This window comes from Rhinolophus hipposideros (genome assembly GCF_964194185.1).
Source record: "Rhinolophus hipposideros genome assembly, chromosome: 5".
In the NCBI taxonomy this organism is placed as follows: Eukaryota; Metazoa; Chordata; class Mammalia; order Chiroptera; family Rhinolophidae; genus Rhinolophus; species Rhinolophus hipposideros.
The window spans coordinates 78,435,857-78,461,313 of record NC_138051.1 but is presented as its reverse complement, the minus strand read 5'-3'; the positions used below and the strand labels follow the sequence as shown (position 1 = coordinate 78,461,313).

The 25,457-nt window shown below is 50.5% G+C and overlaps 1 protein-coding gene across 2 annotated transcripts; it reads right to left on the bottom strand.

Annotated features, from left to right (window-relative positions):
• Positions 1–8,225: 8,225 nt before the first annotated feature.
• Positions 8,226–25,037, bottom strand: VSX2 (visual system homeobox 2; the record flags this gene model as incomplete). Of its 2 annotated transcripts, none has more annotated exons than XM_081048034.1 (5): positions 8,226–8,608; positions 9,289–9,469; positions 19,262–19,385; positions 23,298–23,382; positions 24,668–25,037. In XM_081048034.1, the coding sequence occupies 5 exons, from the start codon at positions 25,035–25,037 to the stop codon at positions 8,226–8,228; spliced, it is 1,143 nt and encodes a 380-aa protein (XP_080904160.1). The 2 variants fall into 2 exon arrangements, with proteins under 2 accessions (XP_080904160.1, XP_080904161.1); XM_081048035.1 differs by having other exon boundaries at positions 8,226–8,551.
• Between the last annotated feature and the right edge of the window lie 420 nt (positions 25,038–25,457).

Genomic DNA, 25,457 nt, shown 5'->3' with positions numbered 1-25,457 from the left:
TGTGAGTTGCACCCTCCACAACTAGATTGAAATAACTACTTGACTTGGAGCTGATGGGTCCTGGAAAAACACAAAGTAAATAAAAGTTAAAAAAGAAAAGGGGGTGTAGAGACAACTCACTTTCTTTAAAAAAAAAAAATAGAGTTGCCCCAAAACCAACATACTTGGAGGTTGGCTAAGACCACAACAGAGCACTGCCCAATTATCCCTACAAGTGGCACACTCAAAGGGTGGTCTCAACAGGCACCAGAGCCCACTGGGGTGAGTCCCACTCAGTGGGGTAAGCCCCATGCACAGCAGCCTGTAAGCTGTGGATGTGCCAAACCCTACAGCCAATCAGCCTGAGGGTCAATCTCACCCACTGATGTGCCAATAGCAATCAAGGCTCAACTATAACAGGAGGGCACACACAACCCACAACAAGGGACAGTCCTAGAGCACCCGGAGCAGGTGACCAGGGAGACTGTGCCATGGCCCCACAGGGCACCTACTACATAAGGCCACCTGGTCAAGACTGGGAGATGTAGTAGATTTATCTAATACATAGAAACAAATAGAGAGGCAGTCAAAATGAGGAGACCAAGAAATATGTCCCAAATGAAAGAACAGAGAAAAAATGGCAACTGTCCTCCAGAAAAAGAAGTAAACAAAATGGAGGCAAACAACCTACCAGATACAGAGTTCAAAACAATGGTTATAGGGATGCTCAAAGAACTTAGTGAGAATATCAACAAAGATAGCAAGCATCAAAAAGGACATAAGTGAAGAACACAATAACTGAAAATAAGAATGCACTAGAAGAAATCACCAGCAGACTAGATGAAGCAGAGGATCGAATCAGCAATTTAGAAGACAGGTAGCATAAAACACCAGAACAGCAAAAAGAAAAAGGAATCCAAAAAAATGAGGGGAGTTTAAGAGACCTCTGGGGCAACATGAAGCATAACAACATTTGCTTCATAGAGTACTAGAAGGAGAAGGGAGAAAGCAAAGGATTGAGAACCTATCTGAAAACTTTCCTAACGTGGCGAAGGAAATAGACATACAAGTCCAGGAAATGTAGAGAGACCCAAACAAGATGAACCTAAACAGACCCACACCAAGAGGTCAACTGATTTCTCAACAGAAACTTTGCAGGCCAGAAGGGATTGGCATGAAATATTCTAAGAGATGAATAGCAAGGATCTACAACCCAGCAAGGCTATCATTTAGAATCAAAGGAGAGATAAAGAGCTTCCCAGACAAGAAAAAGTGAAAGGAATTCATCACCACCAAACCAGTAGTACAAGAAGTGTTAAAGGGACTTCTTTAAGAAGAAGAAAAAAAATAAAAAATAAGAATAATAAAATCGCAATAACTACATGTCTGTCAGTTACTTTAAATGTAAATGGATTAAATGCTCCAATAAAAAGACATAGGAGGGCTGAAAGGATAAGAAAACAAGATCTTTACATATGCTGCCTACAAGATACTCACCTCAGGTCAAAAGACACACACAGACTGAAAGTAAAGGGATGGGGCCGGCTGGTTGGCTCAGTTGTTTAGAGCACAGTACTCATAACACCAAGGTCGCCAGTTCGATTCCCACATGGGCCAGTGAGCTGTGCCCTCCACAACTAGATTGAAGACAATGACTTGACTTGGAGTAGATGGGTCCTGAAAAAACACAGTGTTCCCCAATATTCCCCAATAAAAATTTTTTAAAAAGTTACCAGGCTCAAATTCTAAAAAAAGAAAAAAAAGAAGAAAGTTAAGGGATGGGAAATGGTATTTCATGCAAATGGAAATGAAATAAAAGCTAGGGTAACAATACTTATATCAGACAAAATAGACTTAAAAAAAAAGCTATGACGAGACAAAGAAGGACACAGCAATCCCACTTCTGGGTATTTATCTAAAGAAACCCAAAACACTAATTCGAAAAGACATATGCACCCCTGTGTTCACTGCAGCACTATTTACAATAGCAAAGATATGGAAGCAACCTAAGTGTCTATCGATAGATGAATAGATAAAGAAGAGGTGGTACATATATACAATGGAATATTAGCCAAAAGAAAGAATAAAATTTTACTATTTGCGACATGAATGGACCTAACGGGTATTATGCTAAGTGAAGTAAGTTAGGCAGAGAAGGACAAGTACCATATAATTTCACTTATATATGGAATCTAAACCACAAACAAACAAACAAAACAGAAACAAACTCAGAGATACAGAGAATACACTGATGGTTGCCAGATGGGAGGGGGGTTGGGGAGAGGGATGAAACCAGTGAAAGGATTAAGAAGTATAAATTGGTAGTTACAAAATAGTCATGGGGATATAAGGTATAGCATAAGGAATATAGTCAATAATATTGTAATAACTGTGTATGGTGTCAGGTGGGTACTAGACTTAACGAAGGAATCACTTTGTAAGGTATGTAAATATCTAACCACTATGTTGTACACCTGAAACTAATATAATATTGTATATTATACTGTAATATACAACTGTAATTGAAAAATAAAAAAATATTTAAAAAAGATTTATTGGAACACACACACACACACACACACTCACACACACAAAAGATCACCTAGAGATTAATAAAATACAACAAGAGGAAGAGTCATGCATGACTGAACTAGGAAGCCAGAAGAGAAATCCCAGGTGTGAGAGCCAGAGCAGCGATGGGTGTGTGGGTTCAGCAGGTGACTGCAGATTAGGAACTTGCATTTCAAATGCCCACGCAGGGATGGAAGACCAGCCCCAAGGTGATGACCAGGAAAAACATTTAAACAATCCAAGGATTCTCACAGACAAAAAGAGAGGAAAAAATTGTCACATTAACTTACAAAACACACAAGCAGACAATACACCATGAGCTAGCAAATGTAACCAACAAGGTAGAATCACAAGGAGAAATGAGCAAATCCACAATCATCACTCCCTGATCCCTTCCTGTGACAGACTCCCTGAAGTCCATCCTGGGAGTAGAGCCATGGAGGTAAATCAGAGGAGGGCCAAGGCTCAGAATTGAGGAATCTGGGAGGGAAGCATACAGACAGCCCTTGAGAAGAGTTAGCATGGGGAGGGGTTGATCTGAGTGAGACATTAATGGAGCCGTTATGATGAAGCAGATGTCATTCCTGCCTGAGTTGAAGAGCAGCCAGGCAGGAGGAGGGGAAAAGAGAGTGACTTAAAGAAGAAATAGGTGGCAAGGAAACGCCAGAAGACATGGCTCCTGACCCAGTCTCAGCTCCCCCAAGGTGGGTCTTGGGTGCCTGGGTGATTTTGTGGGGTCCTGAACTGGCACATTCAGTAAGCAGAGCTCTGGGCCAAGAGACAGGGAAAGGAGCAGCTAAAAGTTCTAACCCAAAGAAACCATCTGGTCTGGTGCAGCCGCTATGGAAGGCAGTGTGGAGGTTCCTCAAGAAATTACGAATAGAATTACCATACGACCCAGCAATCGCTCTCCTGGGTTTACCAAAAAAATCTGAAAGCATTTCTCTATAGAGACACGTGTACTCCAATGTTCATTGCAGCTTTGTTTACAGTGGCCAAGACATGGAAACAATCAAAATGTCCTTCGATAGATGAATGGATAAAGAAGTTGTGGTACATATACACAATGGAATACTATTCAGCGTTAAGGAAAGATGATATAGGAGCATTTGTGACAACATGGATGGATCTTGAGAGAATAATGCTAAGTGAAATAAGTCAGACAGAAAAAGCAGAGAACCCTATGATTTCACTGATATGTGGTATATAAACCAAAAACAACAAAAGAACAAGACAAACAAATGAGAAAAAAAAACTCATAGACACAGACAGTAATTTAGTGGTTACCAGAGGGTAAGGGGGTGGGGGGTGGGTGATGAGGGTAAAGGGGATCAAATATATGGTGATGGAAGGAGAACTGACTGGGTGGTGAACACACAATGGGATTTATAGATGATATAATACAGAATTGTACACCTGAAATCTATGTAAATTTACTAACAATTGTCACCCCAATAAGTCTAATTAATAATAATAATAAAAAAGAAACCATCTGGTATTTTTTTTCCCCTCTAGAAAACAAACTAGTGTATTTTTTAAAATACACTTTATTTTTACAACAATTTTAGATGGACAGAACAATGGTGAAGATAGTACAGAGAGCTGCAGTAGAGCCCTCCTCCAGTTTCCCCTATAACTTCTTACATTATTATGGTACCTTTGCTACAACTGATGAGCTAGGTGGGGTGCCACACCTCCACACCCAGGGGCATCTGACAGGAGAAGGCACTGAAGCTCTGGTGGGAGCAGGAGGAAGACTCTGAGGGCCCCAGTGAGCTGGGGGAGCAGGAGATGGGAGGCTGGATGGACTAGGTCCCAGAGATTCCTCATATCATGGTTCCACTTTTTTGCAGGCTGCAGAACTAGGCCTCAGGAGCTCCCCACCCTCATCCCCGCCTCCCCTTTCCAAACTCCTTCTCATCTATCCCTGCCAGGCCTGCTCAGCAGCTCCAAGCCGCCCTCATAAATCAGTCCCTCCTGCCCTTTTATATGCTCGTGGTGCACACAGCCATCTATTGGCAGTCTGTTCGGTCTGCGGAGGCTGGAATAAAATCTCCCTTCCAGGTACTGGGATCCTGGGGAGAAGCCCCCAACATGGGTGCAGTCAGCACCCAGTAAGACTTCTCTTTGTTCTGCCACATGGGGTCCTGCTGTCCAGTCCCTTCCTTTCCTTTCCAGCTTCTCCCCTCCTTGATTACTCGTAGGCTTATTTGCATATCCCTCTGCAGAGAGCTGTGTGCCTCTTTCCAGGGTCAATCCCCTGAAGCGATTGTCCAGGAGGATTTCTGGCAGTTCCCAAACCTCTGAGTGTCCCAGTTGTCCCCCAGATCTAACTGAAGGTGGGGCAGCTGCCAACGACAACCCCCCCACCACTCCCTGGCTTAAGGAGGCTGCGCTGGTGTGGCCACTCTTTCCTTGTGTTCATGTGAGACCTTGTAACACTGTGAGACTGAGCAGGTGTTATTCTGACTTAGAACACAGGACAGAGAGGCTCAGAGGTTAAACACCTTGACCCAAGTCCCATGGTTATGCTTTTGTGCTCCCTTAGAGCATTTGCAATCTTGTATTTTATATGTGTGATTACTTGAATTGTCTTTCCAAATAGGACAGCTTTGCCCACCATTCTATCCACAGTGCCTCACCCACTGGCTGGTACACAATTGCTCCATAAATGTTTTTAAATTATTGAATGAATGGATGAGTTAGAGGAAGTAGATTCATTCATTCATTTATTCAACAATGGATTCAGTGTCAGGCCCTTTGATGGATCCTGAGGATAAAAAAGTGAATAAGATGTAATCCTCACCCTTGAAGAAATCAGTCTGTGGGGAAGATAGACTTGTAAATAAAAAATTACAAGATAAATTAAAAGATAATGTATAAAATCCCATAATGGAGGAATGTCCCTCGTACTATGAGAAAACAGGTTCTAAACTCTTCCTGAAAGAGGGGCCTTGAAGGATGAGTAGCGGTGTGTTTCCTGCAGTGTTGGGAGTGGGCAGAGTGAGGGAAGGGCATTCCTACCCCAGCGGGTGACAATGAGCCCCCTGGAGGCCTGCCATGCTTTGGGAAGGCTTGGAGGAGCCCCTTGTGAGCCGGACTTGAAGCCAGCCTCTTGGATCTTTCCCTTCACCACATAAAAGTCAGAAATTTCACACCTGTGCCCCGCAGGCTCTAGGTCTGGGAGCATTAAAATACCCTTGCCGACCCGCTGTCATTCTCCTTCAATGACAATTGCCAGAAAAACCTCTTCCGTGAGAGAGTTCAACATCTGAGCCAATTTGAAACAATTTTACGAGATTTCTTGAGCCAACAGCTCAAATATAACCTCTCTATTCTGCTCCCTGCACTCTCTCATCTGTAATTCCATCCAACACATCATCAAGCCAGTGGGTCCCAGCTGTCTGCAGGCACTCTCAAGCATTCTTCCTCCACTGTTTCTCGTTTATTCCCTTCTCTTTGACAGAGGTTTAGCAGATGTGTGTCTGATTTTCAGTTCCAGATACTGTTATCGTTTCCGTTTGTTGCTGTATAATGTTGTAATGTTGTAGTGTAAGATATTCGAGTACATATGTGTACACAAAAAGAAGGGAGTCACTCCTCTTGGGGGCTGAGGGAAGGCTGTGGGTTTTACCTGAGGTATGAAGGAAATAAGGTTGTTTGTAAGGAAGTGCCAGAGGGAAAGGTCAGTGCAATCTCTTGTGCAGGAAGCAGGAAGGAGTCACAGGTAATAACTTAGGGGCCCAATGGCTGGAATATTTTAGTTGTGCCTGCAGTGGAGGAGGGTCCCATATCATAGTGATAAATGTCATTGAAAAGTGACAAATATCAGCTCAGTGGAGAAAGGCCACGGTGTCCTACAGTTGGAGTAATTTTAAAAGAATCTAGTAATTTTGACCTAAAAATGACTTCATGGATTTGCTTTTTATGCTACCCATACACACACATCCTCCTCACTCATGGAGGACTCCTGGACCCCTCCCTGCTGTTTTTACATCAATTTTATTCTTACTTATATCTTTACAGAAAATGGCACAGAAACCACAGGTTTAGAATACCTAGAAGTTATTACAGTTCCATATTTCAAACACCTCAATATCAAGATTCTTTCTTCTCACTCTATGTACATTATTTACACACGAGGGGCTACAGTCTAACACTTCAAACCAACAGGGGACAAAGACAAGAATAACTGGGGGGAAAGGTCCATGAATGGAATGAAGAAGAAATCAACTTTTGATGCGGAATGAAAATCTCAACTCATTGTGTCAGGCTTTTCTCTCGAGGTATTCCCTACAAAGGAGGTGGGATGGTAAAGAAATGTCACGGGGGTAAGGAGGACATGTGCCTGGCCTGGGGGGAGGGGCAGCTCCAGAGAGGCCATTAGTATGGACAGGTTCTCTCATCAGCAGCCAGGAAGAAGCCCCAGCCCCCTATTCCAACACGGTCACCATTCTCTGTCTTATTCTTAGTGTACATGCACATGACATACACCTGGCATAAAGATGTGAGTCCCTGTTGCTTAGTTTGGGTATAACGCTGACTTCTGCCTTACTCTCCTTGGAGCCTTTTCTCATACCCTTCTTGTGAGCAGCCTTGATGACTACATGTACCCCAGGCCCACTCCAGGCTTGGCCTCCCAAGGACAGCCTGGGTGAAGTTGAGTCAAGGTCTGTGGCTTCCTAGGTGTTCATTTAACAGCTGGATTGGGTTGCTCCAAGGCAGGACACATGCAAACCAGTAATTTGCTAGAAGCTCTAGGTGAAGGGTGCCTTGCATAGCAAGTTAGGGTCACAGGCAGCATTTCAGGGGAGTCAGGATGCTTCAAACACAGCCCCAAGGGCCCAGAGCAGAGGGCTTGGATTCCCAACAATGCAGAGAGACAGCATTTGTGAGCGGTGCCCCCTGGCTGCAAAGCACAAACCCTGGAGTCACGTGCGGTACTGCCACCTGTGCTGGGATGAACGCTGGGGCAGGCTGAGTGTGGAAAGGGTGGGTTCCTGAGGGTGACCATGAAGCGCGGGGGATGGAAGGTGGCCAAGAGGCCCAGGCGGAGACTTCCCAAATTTAATGTGGACTCTGGGCCCCATTGATGGGGTAGAGCAAAGATTGTGCCTGGACCTATAGGCAGTACATTCACATGGCAGAAGCCCAGGCCCAGATCGGAGGGAAGGAGCAGGCTGAGGGGAGCAGAATTTGGCCGAGGACTGGCGTGCTCAGGTCATGGGGCTCTGGACCGCAGGTCCTCAATCCCTGACAGGGCCGTGGGCCTGAGAGGAGCTGAATTCCCCCAGGGTTTAGAGCTGGGAGGGAGGGCTCTTAGAGCAAGAAATCAGAGTGAGGGGTGGACTTGGACAGTGAGAGTCGCCAAGGGATTGAGTGAACATGGCTTGAAGGGGTGGTTTGGGGCAGCAAAAAGGTTTCTGAGGCAAGGCGGTCGGGATGAGGAGGCTGCTGAAGAGGTCAAGGCTAGCTAGGTAGGGGATGTCTCAGCATGGCCCCCAGCCTCGGCCAGAAGTGATTTGTGCCTGAAGTCACCAGGGATCACGGAGGGCCTGTGGGGCAGTGGGAGGGTAGCAAAGGCCAGGCTGGGCCCTGCCTCTGGGACACCTCCCAGCACCACAGGCCTGGAGAAGAGCAGAGTCCTGGGGCTCCAGCAGCAGCGCACCCTCGACCTAAGCCATGTCCTCCAGCTGCGGCGGACTCAGCTTATCCGCCGGCCTGTCTTCGTCCACGGCCGCCTCCTCCTCTGGGTCCTGGGCATTCCGGGCCAGGCTGTTGGGCCCGGACACAGTTCCCAGCACTTTGGTGCTGTGCTCCTGAGCTCTGGCTCGGAGCGCTGCAATGCTGTTCTCCCTCAGTTCCTCCTGGGACATGGTTGCTGGGGGGTCGGGGCCCCGCTCCTCGTGCTCCATCTTGTCCAGCTTGGGCAGGGCCTGCGGCTCCACCTCGGGCTTCCTCCCCGACTCGGCTGCTGCCTCCAGCGATTTTTTGTGCATCCCTAAAAAGAATTGTTGGTATTCGGGTTTAGAAAAGCGCCTGGGAAAGCCATCTTGAACTGAAAACAGCAAAGATAGAGAGAGGCCAGAATTAAGGACAAGCAGAAAGCCTTGCTTCACACACCGCAGTCACGCGAGTCCCGGGGCTGGGGTCAGGGCTGCAGGGGGGGGGGGGGGTTGCAGACAAGCAACCGGGCACGAGACCTGCAGAGGGCTTCTCCAAGCCAAGCCTCTGGGCACCTGGGTTCTGTCCCGTTCCTCCCTCCTGGTCATAGAACCCCAAGATAGGCTGGTGCTGCTCTCAGACATAGGCCCAGATGGCAGGTGAGGGAAGATGGCAGGTGGAGAGATTTAGGGGGAAGAAGTCCTTTGGGCAAACCCGGAGGGTGGCCAAAAGGACCTAGGGGTCCCCTCAACCACCAAGAGGGGCAGTTTCATTTATCACAAGCCCACCTCCCACAAGGGAAGAGGGGGTACAAAAGAACCCACAGTCAGGGACCCGTCCAGGATGAACGTCTTAGGTACCCGTAGGTGGGTGCAAGGGATAAGACACCAAGCCCCAAGCCCAGCCTACATTTGGAGCCCCCCAAGGGAGAATGGAAGGCCTGCTTGGGAGGGTCTTGGGAGGGTCTTTGCAGCTGTGGCCAGGTCCCTTTGCTTCAGGGCTCTGTCTCCTTCTAAGGGGAGCCCACTCTCCTTGCCACAGGGGCAGGGCCCCAAGGAGGGTGCGGGCTCTTACCCAGTAGCCATGGGGCACAGGAGTCCATGATGCCATCCTTGGCAGACTTGAGGATGGACTCAGGCAGGGGGATGGAGTGCCGCACCATGGCCCCATACAGCCCATACTCCGCCATGACGCTGCTTCGGCCCCAGCACTTCTCTCGCTTCCTCCACTTGGCTCTGCGATTCTGGAACCAGACCTGCGTTGTAGATGAACAGGTGTGTTCTGAGAGGCCAGGGGTGTGTTCTGAGAGGTCGCTACCCCAGTGTCTGTCTGTTAAGGTCCTCACCCCTTCCATGGCCAGCAGCCCCATCTCCTTGTGACTGCCAGTTTCTCCATTCAGGTGTCTTTTCTTAAGCTCACCTACCCTGCAGTACCCCAGGCGGTTTGTCCAGGCTTAGGGATATCCAGAACAAGGACACAAGTTCTTGTGAGAATACTGTGGGTGAAATGGGTCCTGTTTCGTTTTTTTAAACCAAAGAGTTACAGGGAGATGGAATAGGGATGGCTCCCAGACAAGGGTCTTGTAGGTGGGCACTTCCCAATGTGGTTCTTAGTTTGCAGCTGAGAAGCAGACCCTGGTAGCTGTCTTGCAAGTATGCACACATCCAGTATATAAACAGAATCTCTTTTCTGACTTGCAGAGGGATAAATTCCTTCCAAGGGGCCGGACTAGCAGTGTTCAGGGCTCCCTGTCCACCAGAAGTCCAAAGGCCAGAGCAGTCCCACAAAGACTTCCAGGTGAGTGTGAACTCAGGGAGCAAAGGGCTTTTCACCCAGGTATTGTAAAGCTTGGCGACTGTCCACCCCCAGCCTCCCAAATCGGAGGTGCGAATGCTCCCAAGAGGCCTGAGTCAGCTCCCTTCTCTGCCCTGTCTTGACTGAGCCCTGCCATGCCAGAGTGCCCTCCATTCACCTGCTCTCCACAGGTTTGGACCTAACTCTGAATATTCGGGAGAGCTGGGCAGCCATCCCTCTGTCAGGTAAGGAAGACAAAACTTCTCAGTGGTGTGAGGAGCAAATGGGAGTGGGGACCTAGGAAAGTGTAGTGGGGAGCATTCTAGGGAATGTTTTTCTGGCCCCCAAACTGACTGGTGCAGGGTCTGAATAAGTGGGGTGCCTAGGGGGCTGTCTGGAGCACTCAGACCCTGCATGGAGGAACTCCCAGGTCCCTGCCATGCTTGGGGGAGGGGAGATTTCTTGGTTTCCCAAAGCAGCTTTCTGAGACTTCCAGCAGCTGACAGGAGCCAGAGCCAGAACCAGGGACAGCTGCACTATCCCTCAAGCAGTGAGAGGTCCGCGGTTAACTGGTGGGCACTGGAAGGACTCTAGGCCCTGCTGGGCCCCTCGTGTCCCTTCACAGCCCCTAGGGCCCTGATCCCCCAGGGTGGGGAGACGCCCAAGGTGCCCCAGGAAGTGTGTGTGGGAAAATAAGGGGTGGGCAAAGGCGGGTTTGGGAGAATCTATTAGTTTCCTCGGTGATTTCCATTCCTTCGCCTCCACAGGGTCCCCCGCCCTCCCTCCAGGCCCTCTCCCCCGCCCTAGGCAGCGGAGGTTTCAGCTTTTGATGAAAAATTGCTCCAGCTCTATTCAGCAGGCGGCAAAAGAAGAGTCACCCCCAGGGGCAGCCCTGGGCTGATTGAAAAATAAGTTAATTTCAGTTTGAATCGATGGGCCTCAGGCACTGAAATATCACGGGAAATTAAAGCGGCTGCTCTCCCGGGAGCCGTGGCATTGACCCGCACTAATTAATGCTGGGGAGGCAGCTCGAGCTGCGCCGCGAGCTGCTCCCCCTCCCCGGGGGACCCCAAACACTTCTCATTTAACTAATTAGAAGGGGAAAATTGGGTGTTAATTTGTTTAGGATTTTTTCCCCTCTTACCCCAGGCAGCTCCCTCCCCAGCCCCCGCCCTGCGCGGGGGCGCGGGAAATGAATGCGGGCCCGCCGGCAGATGGCTGCCCGGGTCACTGCAATCTTCTCCGACTTGATTGCTTGATTAGGTCGTTAGCACATTAAAAAAAAAAATTGCTTGCCGTCTGGCGCTGGCGTGATGAGTGGGACGCGCGGCAGCGCCTGGGTAATTTATCTTTTGATACGGCAAAGAATTTGATTTCAATCTGCAGATATATGGAGCGCCTTTGACACCTGTTTAACATCGCGCCGCTGACAGCTTAACCCTTTGCTGCCTCGACCGCAGGGAGGCTCGAGCAGGGGCCGGCGGGGCTAGGAATCCAAGCGCCCCCGCGCTTCCCGCCGCCGCCGCCAGGTGGCGGAGTGAGCGCCTCGGCGGCCGCCGGCAGCCCCTAGTCAGCGGCCGAGCGCGGCGCGCCGCATCCGGCAGGGGGCGCCCCAGCCGCTCCGCCTCGCCTCCCCACCACCCCAAACATCTCGGGGGTCACAGACACCTTCTGCGGGGCGGCCTCAACACCGCACAGCTTTAAGTTGACCTAAATGTGTGTAACCCTGTTTTGGCATGTGTTCATTTGTAAATAACCAGAACCTCTAAAAATGGGAGAGACGCAGCTTCAGACGCCCTGAGACATTGGCCAGCGTCATTAACAAACGATGGCTGGTCCCACTCTGCGTGGAACACTCCTTTGCTAATACCGGGTTTGGCACCTGCCGTTCCTGCTCAGGCCCTCCTGGGGCAGCTGGGAAGCCAATGCGCAAGGCCTCCCTCTGTCCAGACCCAGACTGCCCTGAGTGAGCCCTGCCTAGGCAAGGGTTTCTGTAATTCAAAGGCCACTAGACGGCTGCGCCCCGTGCACTAAATAGAGGTGAGCCATGCAAGCCGGGGCTCACTCGGCCATAGTCCTGGCCTGGTTCTACGCTGTGTATAGGTCTCTCCCCAGGGCCGCCTGCTTGTCCTGCAGGGTCTCTGACTACCTGCCCTACCCAGGGCCTGCGGTTTGTCTGAGACCTCTGTCCTGCCCCATCTTCCTTCCCGTTATCATTTGGTCACTCTCTCCAAGTACCCACTTGTCTCAAGCTGCCTTCTCCCACAGAGGTAAAGTCTAAAAGGACTAATCCATATACAGCTGTTAAGTAAGTGACTTCTGGTTTCCTCAACCTCTCAGAGAAGACAGCAAAGAATGAACCTCTCGGTGACAGAATTCCAGGCACCAAGTCTGACCACAGAGGGTTGGGAAGGCCCGCTCTGTGAATCTAAGTAAGCCATGTGCTTCATGTTCAGGAGATGACCTTCCTGCTTGAACACAGTACATTACAAAACAAGGCCCCAGCCCCTTAACTGGAACCTGTGGGATCAGACTCAGAATGTTTTGGATTTTAGAAAGAATAGGTGACGTATATATCACATGTCACATAACATCTTACAGCACGAGCACACCGTAATCAAAACCACCCATTTTGATTTCTTCAACAAAACCCATACGTATTCACACTAAGAGGGACACATTAAGAGCATAAAGTCTGGTACGGTTTTTGTCGCTAATAATTTCTGATGATAAACTTACGACCGAACTGTCCATTTTCAGCAGTTTGGATTTAGAGATTCTGGAGAATGGACTGTATAGAAAGGCAGAGTTTCTACTCCTTCCCCTCCCCACCAGTCTGGCTGCCTGGGAAGGCGTATTGCCCTGGCTTCCTCAGGATTCCATGAGCATTGGTGCTTGAGATGGGGGTCAGGGCTCTCAAGTGGAAAAAGCATCCTATTGGAACCCTAAAGTAGGGAGTGCAGAGTTGGGATTCAGGTCATATCTGGGGCCTGTAAACAGAACCGTTTTCCTGGGTCTCCTCATTTGGGCAAATGAATAACTGGTCTGCAGATCAGACTTTGTCCACAGACACTCCCAGGGGAGTTGGTGCCAGCTGGTAGCTCAAACTAGGAGTCATCCGGACACTCAGTTATGGGCTCCTGGAATGCCTGGCTCTGTGTAAAGACCAGATGCTGCTCCAATTTATGGAGGAAACCTGGACAGCCAAAACAATTTCTTTTTAGGACAGTTGGCAGGGAAGCTGTGGCAATGGTGCTTCGGAGGGAAGTGGACAAGGGATTAGAATTAACCCCAACCACTCTTCATATTGGCCTTTCTCTTTCCTTCCCAGAAGCAACCAATATGTGTTAACAGAACTTAAAGGTTTATAAGAAACATTGAAGTTAGCCAGTTCTGAACTGGAATGCCCAGCTCTAACAAAAGTGGCTGTGTGATCCCAGGCAAGTTACTTACCTTCTCTCAGTCTCAGTCTCTTCAAACATAAAGTAATACCTACCTTTCAGGGTTGTTTTGAAGATTAATGAAATAAATGAAAGTAACTAAAAGCAGTGTTTGTCCCTCAGAAGGTGCTCAATAAATGCTACTTATAATTTCAGTGAAACCGCAGAAAATCAGTGGGAGTCTGCTCAGGGGACAGGTTAATCCATGGCATTACCTGCCCCTCTGGCCTCCTCCACATGCCCTTTAGCAAGGGTAGACTGACAAATAACAACAACTGGGGGGTTGGTGGGTGGTGACAGAACTAACCCTCAGGATGTAAGATTTTAACACAGATAGCCTCTAGATTCCACTCCAGGAATCAGAAGAGCTAAACAGATGCCCCTGCAACTCTCCCAACATTTCTAGTGTATTCCAGGCCCTTACGGCACCAATGCAAGAGAACGCCATGCGTTGCCCAGCACTCCCTGCAAGTTGGCTGTGATCAGGAGACAGAAGACAAGGCTGGAGATCCCTGCTCTGCCTCCAACTGCCTTTGTGACCTTGAGTGTATTTCTTAACCTTTCAGAGGTTCCAATTTCTCATCTGCCCTGTGGTATCATTTCCTTGAAGGTTTGTTGTAAAAATTAAACAAAATAGTGCTTTGGGAAATGCCTGGTACATAGCGAGAACTAAAAAAACATTGGCTGGATTTTGGATGAGTTTTGTGGATAAATGCAATGAGATGAGGCTTTGCTTTCCTGCAAATGTTCAATGCCACTTTTCACATAAAGCCAGGTCTTTCCATCTCTCACCTTTGAGATTCCTTCGCAGCATTTGGGCCCTTTTTCCTACTTGGTCTCTCAGTTCTGGCAAGCCCAAAGTATTCCTTCAATTCCTCTCTCACTCACTTCCCTGATTACCCACTTTCTAGAAGAGACGTTCCTCTCACATGGGAGTCAGGTCCAGAACTCTTCAGGAGAACCTGCATCAAGGCCCCAGCAAGGACCAGAGCCATGCCTTACACTTCAGGGCTCTGAGCTCCTGAGAAGAGACCCAAAAGTGACACAAAGAGTCACCAGGTTTTAGTTTTAGGCAAAGGAGAGTTGAGGTCTTCCAGCTCTGGAAAGAGCCTACATTTCCCCTCAAAGGTGATGGCACAGCAGCTGTGAGGAAGCCCAGGTAAGATGCCTCTGGCTATCAACAGCTGGTCTGGCAGATGCCTCCACAGCTGGCAGAGAAGGTGCTGAGAGCTTGTGCCTCCAAAGATGTACTGGACCCAGGAAAGGACTTCTTGCCAAATGGGTGCTCTCCTGTTACAAAGGCACACAACAAGCTGACCAGTAAACTCTATCAGCTCTTTCTTTTATATGTGGGTAACCAGCATGCACAGCTGTGGCTGTGCCCATGGCTTCTGCTGTTATCACACAGCTCCTGTCCAGAAAAGCTCCCGTTCCTGTATCCACACAGGACAACATGCCCAGGGTTCATTCCCTCAAAGATCTCCCAGGAAACACTGAGGTCCTTCCAGGATTGCCCCCCTAAAAGTGACATCTTGCTTAATAGAGTGGTCTTTGTACGTTCTGGTCACTTGGCTACCCCAAACCCTGCGCTCCAATCTTGCTCCATGCCATCAGGCTTGGCTTTGTTGGCCACATGGAAGTTTCCGTCACATTCACCCAGTTTCCTTCCTCTCCTCTGGCTGGAAGCTGATTCATTTGGGCTCATTGCTGGTGTGATGTAATGATTGCACACACACCCCTTCCAGTCCCAGCTTCAGGCTCAGAGAAGCCTGGCTTTGCAATAGCCTCTGTTGTCCACTAGGGGGCAGCTTTGCCCACGTTTCCCGGCAGCCCCAGGCAGCATCCTTCGTTGCATACCTGACAGATCATCTCCAGCCTCATCCTACCTTGTCACCCAAAATTCCACTTTCTTCCACTCATATTAACACACTCAAAACGGAGAAACTCCTTTCCTGAGTTTCCGACCCAACGTTTTTACAGTGCTGCCCCCAATCATCTGCAGAGCTTCAAAAACATACAGATGCCAATGCTCCACACCAAAGCAATTAAATCAGAACTGCTGGCCATGGGAGCCCAGCAGGGGTATTTTAAAAAGCTGCCCTATGATTCTAATACACGTCCCAGGCTGAGACACACTGCAACCCTTTCCCATCTATGCCATCTGTCTTCTAACTTCTGGAATATAATCCCCTAAAACTTCATTCCCTGCCCTCGAGCACGGGCCACTTGAAAGGGGCAGAATCAAACAGCATTAGTCAGAGGATCCAACTTTCATCCTCACACCAAGCTGCAAAACTTTGGGGTGACGTGAACCCTGTTCACTTTGCACATACATACCTCTGTCCCACAGGCATTTTTAGTAAGTACGACTTGTGGCAGAAAAGAATACAGTAAACAAATAAGTGAATGTATGTTCATACCCCAATCTTATAAGTCGAGGGATGAGTGACCTCACAAAGGAAATAAAATCAGTCTGGAAACCCACTTCCTTTTCCCCAGGCTGACATCTTGCAGAGGCTTCCAGAATGCCACATCCCAGCATTTTTTGGAGACACAAAGAGGACTATGTGTCTATCTGATATGGAGACTTGGAATCTCTTCTTCATCCAATAAAACGTGGTATCCTTTCACTGCAACCCTGAGAGCTGCAGAACGAGGAAGTGCTTACCGTCCAAGCCCTAAGGCAGAGGAAATAGGTAATTACAGACAGGGCTGGCCCATCATCGCTGCCATTGGCACTGATTATTCCAGTTTATGTGAACAGACATTCATAGTTGCGTCCTGGGTTTGAATCCCAGTCTACTCCTTACTTCACTTCTCAGCCCCTCATTTGCCACATCCACAAAATAAGGATAAGAAGAGCATCTCATTCATCTCGTTGTTGTGAGGATTTAGCGAACCAAGGCATTTAAAGCACTTACTATCTGGGACAAGCGTGAGTACTTAATAATGCCAGTAATAATACTTTTATTAAATTAGCATTTTAAGAAACTATTCTTATTTTACAAATGAGTAAATTGAGGCTCAGAGTTTGGCTTGCTGGCAGGGAAACAAAGATTAGAAGTAGATGTGTCTGACTTTTCACTTCCACACTAGGTTCTCGTTAGACATTAGACCTGAGACCTCAGACGTCCAGGGGTTTACTTGGGTTGACCCAGCGAGGGTGTATGTCCTAGCTGTCCACTTGAGGCAGCCAAACTCCACCTGTACTGCTCCCCCATTCCATCAATGACAGACTAGGGGCCTGGTGAGGAAGGTGATCCTGAGAAGGCTTTTTAGATTTTTTTTTTTTTTTTTTAGAACAATACCTGGTGCTCAATGAATATTGGTTATTTTTATAAAGAAGGTTTGGTACAGGCCCTCCACCTGACCTCAAACCATCTCTTTTCCCCCAGCTTCAAGTCAAAGCATAGCCTTCAAACTCAAAATGCAGATGTGGGTCCCTGTGCCCCCCACTTAGCTGTGTAGCCTTGGGAAGTTGCTATGCCTCAGTTTCCTCAGTTATAAAAGGAAGTGAATGGTCTCTACCCCACCAGTTCTCACCAGGATTTAATGAGATCAGATCTGAAACTGAATGAGCATGGGGCACGTGCCAGACACCACTCAGAACATATTACACACATGGCTCATGGCATCTGCAGGTGCCATTATTATCCCTATTTTATGGATGAGGAATTCGAGGCTCTGAAGGGGGGATGAAGCAACTTGTCCATAGTGACTCAGCTGGTAACTGGTGAAGCCAGGACACGCACCAGACAGTCTGGTTCCAGAGTCGGTGCCCCAAATCACCACACCTCCCTCCCTCTCCTGTGCATGTCACGTATTTAGAACACGTGGCACATGGAAACTGCTCTGTAAATTACAGCTGTGATTGTGGTTGATACACGCTATGATCTTTCCCAGGCCACTTGGGATAAGATTTGGGGTCAGACTATTTGACAGCTCACAAACACCATCTGGGGGCAGCATTTAACAAAGAACCCTGTAGTGCTCACCAAGTTGGAGAGATTCCTGCCTCAGTTCTCCCACATGCACACATCCCACAGCCAGTCCTCACAGTCCCAGGGCAATCAACTTACTCCTCACTCCAGATCCTCCTTGCTGGTCCTGGTGGCTTTAGACACCACCACACAGACACCCCCCAGGGAACCTAAGCCCAGTATCCACCTGCTGAAACATTTGTAGCAAGACAGTTACAAACATTGTCACCTCCCACCACCATAGCCAGACAGCTTTTAGGGCAACCCACTGCAAGAGACAAGATGTTCCTTCCTACTTCTCAAGAGGGGGTTTGTCCGTCTTCCACCCCACCCTTGTAATAGCCAACTTTGTGCCAATGACGGCAGGCAGGGGTTACCCTCATACATCAACTGGATTGGGCCTTGGCTTGTACACAACAGCCCCCCACACACACACATACGCATGCACGTACACGATTCAGAATCAATACCCAGTATTACCCCACCGGAACCCAACTGGGTGGGGGTGTGATGGATCCAGGCCATCATGGATAATGCACCAAACAGATAATCTGCTTAGGAATAATTGAGCTTATTGTTAGTGTCAATGCTAAAGCCATTGACTGAAATTCCAAATAGATTTGCAAGGGAGAGAAAGGCTCTTCTGGAAAAGCAGCTCATGCCTCATTTCCCATTCTCTGGTTGTCTGGTGAGAAAGCACAGAGCCATCCACACACCTTCTGTGGTTCCTTCTCTAGCCCCACCCCTACCCCCAACACATATCACACCTGGAAACACAAAGGACCTTGACTGGGAGGAGATGTGAGCAGAAGGGGTTCCAGAAAGTGTCAGGACCCCCCCATTTCCCAGCCTCAGTAGTGAACGACACTGGACCAGCCAGGTGATGGGAACAGCTTTCATTTAAGGTTGCGATCCAGCTAAGGCAAATCCAGATCTTCTGGATATGTTCCTCCCACCTCACTCACTTCTTCTTCCTCATGGAGGCCTGGTCTAGAAATCATCAGACTTCATCTTCTCCCAAATAAATGATTAAGCAGCCCCACTCCTGCGCAGCGAGGGGCAGTCTGTACTTGGGAAGGTCCTACTGCTAATGAAAGGAGGAGTTGTGCCCAGCTGAGGACATCCCAGCCCACATGGGTGGCTGGTTATGACAAAGCTCTTCCGGAGAGGAGGAGGGCTTAACGTGCCACCATACAGGCACATGTCCCCAGCCACATCCTGGGCCAGACCAGGGAGAAGTAAAAGAGCAGGAGCTCAGGGCAAGGCCAGCTGTTGAACTGTGAGAGGAGGAAGGAGCCTCAGGTGGGTAGACGGGATGGGAAGAAGGAAGGGAGAGGGCATCCTCTTCCTCCTGGGGAGGGGAGTGGAGGGAAGGGAAACAGACTGGGGTCAGAGCTAAAAACCACTCTCCCCCATCTCCAGGCACCTTGAGAGGCCTGGGGCCACCTCTGGCCTTGAGGCAGACATTTAGCTGTTCCTCTGAGATATCTGCCACAACAGAGACCCTGCTCAGGACCCAGGACCCACCCAGAACTCCTCCCACCATGGATCCCCTTGGGGTCTGTCTTACATACTCTTCAGGAAGCCTACAGTCTGGAACAGCAGGCTGGAGCACATCTGCTGAGACTCTTGTCCCTGAACAGTGCCCATCTCACATGGGAGGTGTTCAGCAAATACCTGTCAACTTAAACGGACTGCTCTTCATGAGACCATCATCACAGGCAAGCAGGTGCTTATAGCAGGGAGCGTGGGAGATAAGTATCTGGGAGCCTGTGCTGCTGCTGTCCCCAAGAGTGGGGAAAATGGGAGAGAGAGGACTCAGGACCCTGTTACCTGTATCCTGTCTTCTGGCAGCTCCGTTTTCATGGCCAGCATCTCCCGGGCATAGACATCTGGATAGTGGGCCTCGTTGAACGCTTTCTCCAGCTCCTCTAGCTGGTAAGAGGTAAAGATTGTCCTGAGGGGAGCAAAATCAGGACACTCAGGATCCTGGAAACAGAACGAGCCTGTCCCAGAGAGGATAGAATGGCCCTCTGTTATGCCTCCTGAACAGACCCCACACCCACGCTGTCTCAGCACAATTGGGCACAGACTGCTGCACACACACGCACACACACGTGCACAGACACACATATGTTGACACACACTCATAGCTTAATCCTCTGGACTCTTCAGTCACAACTGAGGGCCCACACTACCCTTCTTGTGGTGCTGAGGGTTAGTCCTGCCCTCAGTGACATTTCATACTGGGAATCTTTCTAGAAATGCTTTGGGGGAAAGGGTGTTAAGACAGAAATTTTAGAAAACTGCAGAAGCCCCCTCTTCCTTCTCCCACACACAGGGTGAGAGTGCATCCGGTAAATAAATGCCACAGCCCACCGGGCCCGGTTTCCCTTCCTGGGATCCTCTCACAGACAGTAGAGTTGATCTTTCAAACTGCACTTAAAATTCGAAGACTCGCCAAACGGTCAAATGCAGCTGCAACCTCAGTGTATTAACAACTGAGAACTGCATTTCCCACATCGTCAACCCCGACACCCCAACATTCCACCCTCCTCATTCTGCCCTGCCCCAGACCTATCAGCTCCTCAGAGCTGCCCTTGGAGACGAAGGGTGAGGAAGATGAGGGGCACGGTCCCCTCCTGTGCTCAGAAGGCAAGGGCTGTCTTTCAAGGGCTGTCTTTCATCCTCCCCACACAGGCTCAGCTTCACACCCAGAGGGGAGCCCCATTCAGGGGAGCCTGACTCAGGTCACCCTGAGAGAAACTACCTACACAGCCCCCCCCACCCTCACAGAGCAGTTTACATTGACCTATTTTAGGTCAAACTGCTTTAAGAAGCTGGTAAGATCTACATTATCTCACCCTAGGAAAATGTGCACACAAATACGTTCCAATACATACAATTTTGCCTCCAATATTAGGGGATTCATAGACCCCCCCTTTTTCTTGAATAAACACACTACATTCCCACTTACAGATACAAATTCTTCTCTTTGTAGACCTTAAGTTCACCAAGTTTTAGGTGACCTTTACCCTCATCAACAAGCCAATAGGCAACAGAGTCAAGATTCCACAAACTCAACTTGTAAAAGTGATACCTTCCTTGCTTGTTCTAGAATTTGGACCCCGGGAACAGCACAGGGGTTCAGAATCCCTCACTGTTGCCCTCACCCTCACCTAACACAAGGAAAAAGTACAAAGTTAAGCCCTATATTTTCCTTGTGTTGGTATTGTCATTTCTATATCAAGGGATTACACTGGGGGATATGTAAGGAAGAAAGATTCTGCTCTTTGTAGAAAACGGCTGGTTTGAGTCTACACAATTTATCCTATTCTCTTGGAGTGGGGGAGAGCAGTGAAATGCTTATGAAAACAGAAAGTTAATTCTTTAGAATTTTGAAGATCTGCTGTTTCTATTTCTCTCCTGCCATTTACTGAAAGGCTCCTGCACAGATTGTCAAAATAAACAATCAAAACATGCAAGTCCTTTTCAAAACTAGGGAAACTGAGGCACATAGGTGTTGTGGCCAAAGCTAAACGGGACAGCTGACCATAGATCATTTTAAAACCATTCAAGTGCCAGCCTCTGCTTGAGAGAACTCAAATTCCAAAAAGAAAACAAAGCCTCAAATCCCCCAAATTTCCCCTCATTTCTGCCTCAAAGCCAATCCGTGTTTTGATGCTGACACTCCTGGCTCTCCAGGGAACCTCCCTCTGCTCCCACAATGTGACCCTAAAAAGCCTGCCTCTGGCTTTCTGCAGACCCTCAGACCCTTCAGGTTCCCATTGTATCCTGTCTGAGCCTTCTGGGTAAAAGAGAAGAGCAAACTCAGCGAGATTCCCAAAGCGGCTGGCCCATCCTCTCTCCTCTCTTCCAACCCCTGCTAGGCCCAGTGTGTTTCTGAGAAATAAAGAGATGTCCATCTCTCACTACCAGATACCATGATCTCTTACCTGAAATCCCCACATGAGAGAAGCTCAGGAAAACACATTTTTTATTAATTAAAAACTGCACTGGCAATCAGTAACCATTCTCCTCCAATAATCTGCTCCCTGCATGCCCCAGATATAGCCAGAAACCTAGTGCAGGTGGTAAGTTGTTATCTTGTCTCCCTGGGCACCCTGCAAAGCTCCCAAAGATCTCTGTGGTAGAGAGGGCAGCAGCTGAGGACAGAGGGTCAGGAACCTTAAGCTTGGACTTTGGGCTATGGGTCGGCCAATTCCAAGTACCACTTCCATCTATGAGGCAGATGTTCTGAAGCTGAAACACTGCTGGGGCATGCAGGATTTGGGGGATGCTTTTTCTGGGGCTATGAGATCCCCATTCCTGCGCCAGCACAGAAGCAGTTCAGCCAGACTGTGACCTGCCTTCCCTTCCCAGGTCTGCTCCCTGTCCTTGGTCTCCAGGCTGATAGGATCAGTCATTCTAAGACCAGCATGAAATGGGTGCATCAGAGGGTTTTTTTAGTGAATATTTGTTGGGTGAATGAATGTAAACAATGATCCAGGATAAGGACTAAACAATTGCTTCCATTTAAAGTAAAACAAAACAAACTGAACAAAAACAAACAGCTGTCTGAAGGAAACTAACCCAGGTCACCGAGAAACCAAGTCAAAGTATACCCTCATTCAAGATTGAACCTGTGAGGTCTGGAAAAGCCATTTTCTTTTTTTTTTTTTTTTTTTTGGAAAAGCCATTTTCAAAGGGGGTTTAACAGCGGAGTTTCTGAGGGCTAAGGAAGACAGAAACAAAGCGCCGAGAGAAAGAGTGCCAAGAGGCTGAGAACAAATTGGAGGAAGAGGGTGAGGAGGATGGGGCAGGGAGGCAAAGAGCTCCCTAGTGGGGAAATGTCCCGAGAGCCTGCGGGACCCTGGGGGTGCGCCACCTGGACGTGGGCGGAGAGACAGGTTTTGGGGGAACAGACCCCCGGTGAGCGCAGGGACAGCGCCTGGAAGCACTCGCAGACAGGGAGATTTTTGGTTCTCACTCCTTCGTTTCCTTAAAAAACTCCTCGTAAATTTACACATGGAACCGTAGCACTTGTGCTACAAGGGCCTGCAGGGCCCAGGGCCTGCAGATCTGGGGTGGGGGATTGCTTTTCAGGATATACCTTGTGACACCTATTGAATTTTAATTTGTGCAAGCAATGTCTATTTAAAGACATATTTTTAAAAACCCTCTCTTTCGTCTGTGCCCCAGCCCAGCCCACTCCACTCAAGCTAGGGCTGGTGGGGTCATCCAGTCCGCACTTCCCCCTCTCTCTCCATTTTACAGACAAGGAAACTGAGGCCCAGGGAAGGAAAGAGGATCTCTCAGGATCATAAAAGAGCAAAAGCCTAACGAAAAATTTCCATCAAGGCAGATATCACGCTCGAGATTTGGGGAACGGTGGGAGCAGAAAGCTAACGGGTTGCCAGAGCAGACAGGGCCCGAGGCAGGGGACAGAGGGCAGAGGGCGGAGGACCGGCTTGGGCTGCAGGTGGGAGCCGAGCTCCCCGCCGAGAGCTGTGCGTGGCTCTCGGATGTGCTGATGCCAGGATCGCATCTGGGGGCCGCCAGCTTCTCTCTGGCTCCGGTGTGGCCCTGTTTGGGGCCTCTCCTTTTTCCGGAAGAAGGAGGAGAAAGCCTAAAACAGTGTCGCTTTCCTGGCGGCCGCTCATCCACCTCACCCGGTGCCGCTGGATGTCAGGGTGGGGCAGGTGCCCCCAAACCACATCCGTGCTCCCCGCCCCGGCGCAGCCTCGGGACTCAGATGTGGAGTCGGCGAAAATAGGGTCCAAGAGACCCCACCCAACAGGGGTTGACAGGGTGGGTGGGGGGAGGTGGTGAGCAGGAGAGGTAGCGGAAAGCGCCGCAGGGGCCTTACCTGTGTCGCCGCTTCTTCCGTTTCTTGGTTTGGTTTAAAGCCGATTTGGACATTTTTCGGTCGCTGGAGGAAACATCTTCAGAATCTGAAAAGCGGGAGGAAGCACGTGCGGCAGAACCGGGGACGCGCCGGGCTGCGCGGGAGGACGTCAGGCGCCCAAACCCACTAGGGCCCCACTGGGGCCGCGTCCCGGAGCGGCGAGGGCCTGCTCTCTCTCTCTCTGGGAAGGCCTCCGCGAGGTCATTCCCATCCCCAAGCCCAGCTGGCCCTACGCACGCCAGCGCCCCAATCCGTGGGTTTTGAGCAGATTTCGTTGTAAGAGAGTCTGAGGCCCCGGCGCACTTGGGGCAGGGACGGCGGGGGAGCGCGCAGCCTCAGGGGCTGTGGCTGGGAGCTCCTGGGGCACCACGGGCTCCGTGTCCTGCTCTGCTCTTGCAGCCCCGGCTCCCCTGACCCAAAAGTTGTCCCCAAGGAGCGGGACCGGGCTCAGGGAGCTGGGCTCCGGTAAGGGCTGGGGGCTCCCCTGGCACAGCCCCTTTTTCAGTGCCCTCACAATGCGCCCCCGCTCGAGACTGGAGAGACTGCGACGCCACACTTTTCGTTGTTCCTCCAAATAAAAATAAATAAAACGGTAACGAAACATCGGGGGGATTAGGAAGCACGAACAAAAGCCGGAGGCCCGAGCCGGCGGGGACACAAGGCCGGGAAAGCGGCCCCGGGAGGCAGCGGCGGGGTCATCCAGGGGCCCCGAGCCCGCCCGTCGCCGGGATCCGTTATATTGTGGCACTTAGGTGCAGAGAGTGGCGCGGCGGCCGCTGCCCTGGCCGGGTGGGCCAAGCTCACGGCATGAAAAATAACCCCCAGCCGACCAACGCGGGTAGTTTGGAATGGAGAAAAGGAGGAAAGAAAAGACCACTTTGGGCATGAGGCCGGGGCCGAAGCGGGCGCCGGTTTCCCGGGCCGCCAGCGCCCAGAACGGAGTCGGGCTCCAGGAGCGTGGGTCCTCCGGAATACTGGTGCTGCAGTGGAGCGGCGGAGCTGGGGGCCGCCAGCCCGCGCCCTGGGTGCTGACATCCCAAGCCGGGTTTCCAGTGGGCCCCCAACCCAGCGCCGCGGCAAAGCGGGGCCCAACACCGGGATGAGAGAACAGCGCGGCGACAGGAAACGCAGGGGATGAAACCCCGCGGGCGCCGGGGCATTCTCCCGGCCCTTGCCCGGGGCGCGCGGGACCCAGGCCCCAGCTGCGACCTCCCGGCCTGGCACGAACTTCTGCGTGCGAAGGAGGCCCCGCAATGCAAGCGAGAGCCGACGGCGAGGAGTCCCGGCTCTCGCCCCGAATCAGGGAGCCACGCAGCCTCGCCCTCACCTACCGGAGCTAGCCGTCTGGCTGGTGTCCAGCGGCCCCGACGCTCTGCCCAGAGGCTGCAAGTGGACGTTCTGCGGATCGGACAGCACTTCCAGGAAGGTGGGTTGCGCGTAGAAGCCGGGGAGCCCCCCAGGCCCCAGCAAGCCCATGCTGCCCACTCCTGCGGGACTGAGCACGGAGCGCGCCGCCAGCAAGTGCCCGGGGGCCAGACCGTCGAGGGCAGCCCGCGGGTGGGAGCTGGGGGGCTCCTTGTTCAAGCCCAGGATCTCCTGGATGCCGAACCCGGTGCACCTGGCTGGGGCGCCCCCCGAGGTACTCTTGGCCACTGTCTCGGATTTGGGCTTGCTCAGCGCTTCCCCTGCTTTCCCCGTCATTTCCCGGCTCTTTGGAGGGGCTGAGGCCGCAGGTCTTTTGCTCCCCTCACCCCCCCGCCGGGTTCCCCGCTTTGCGAAGTTGGTCCCAGGTGCCCCCTCCGGTGTCTAATGCTCTGGAGCCCCAAGGAGATTCCTCTTTTATCCAACCAGGCGGCAGCCCAAGCGGGGTCAGAGCTGAGCAGCCAATCACCGGGGCCAGGAGCGATTAGGAATTCCAAAAAGCTGGTAGCTCCCGCCGCAGGCAGCACCAGGGGCCAGGGTGCTGGGGCCAAGCACCGGGTGAGCTCTGCAGGAGGCCCACGGACAGGGATCCCAGGGGCTGAGCTGAGACAAGTTCAGGGCAGTTGCAGAAGGTAGGGTGGCTTGGGATTCTGGCCAGAGCCTGGCTGGGACAGGATGGGCTGAGGGCAGATGCTAGAC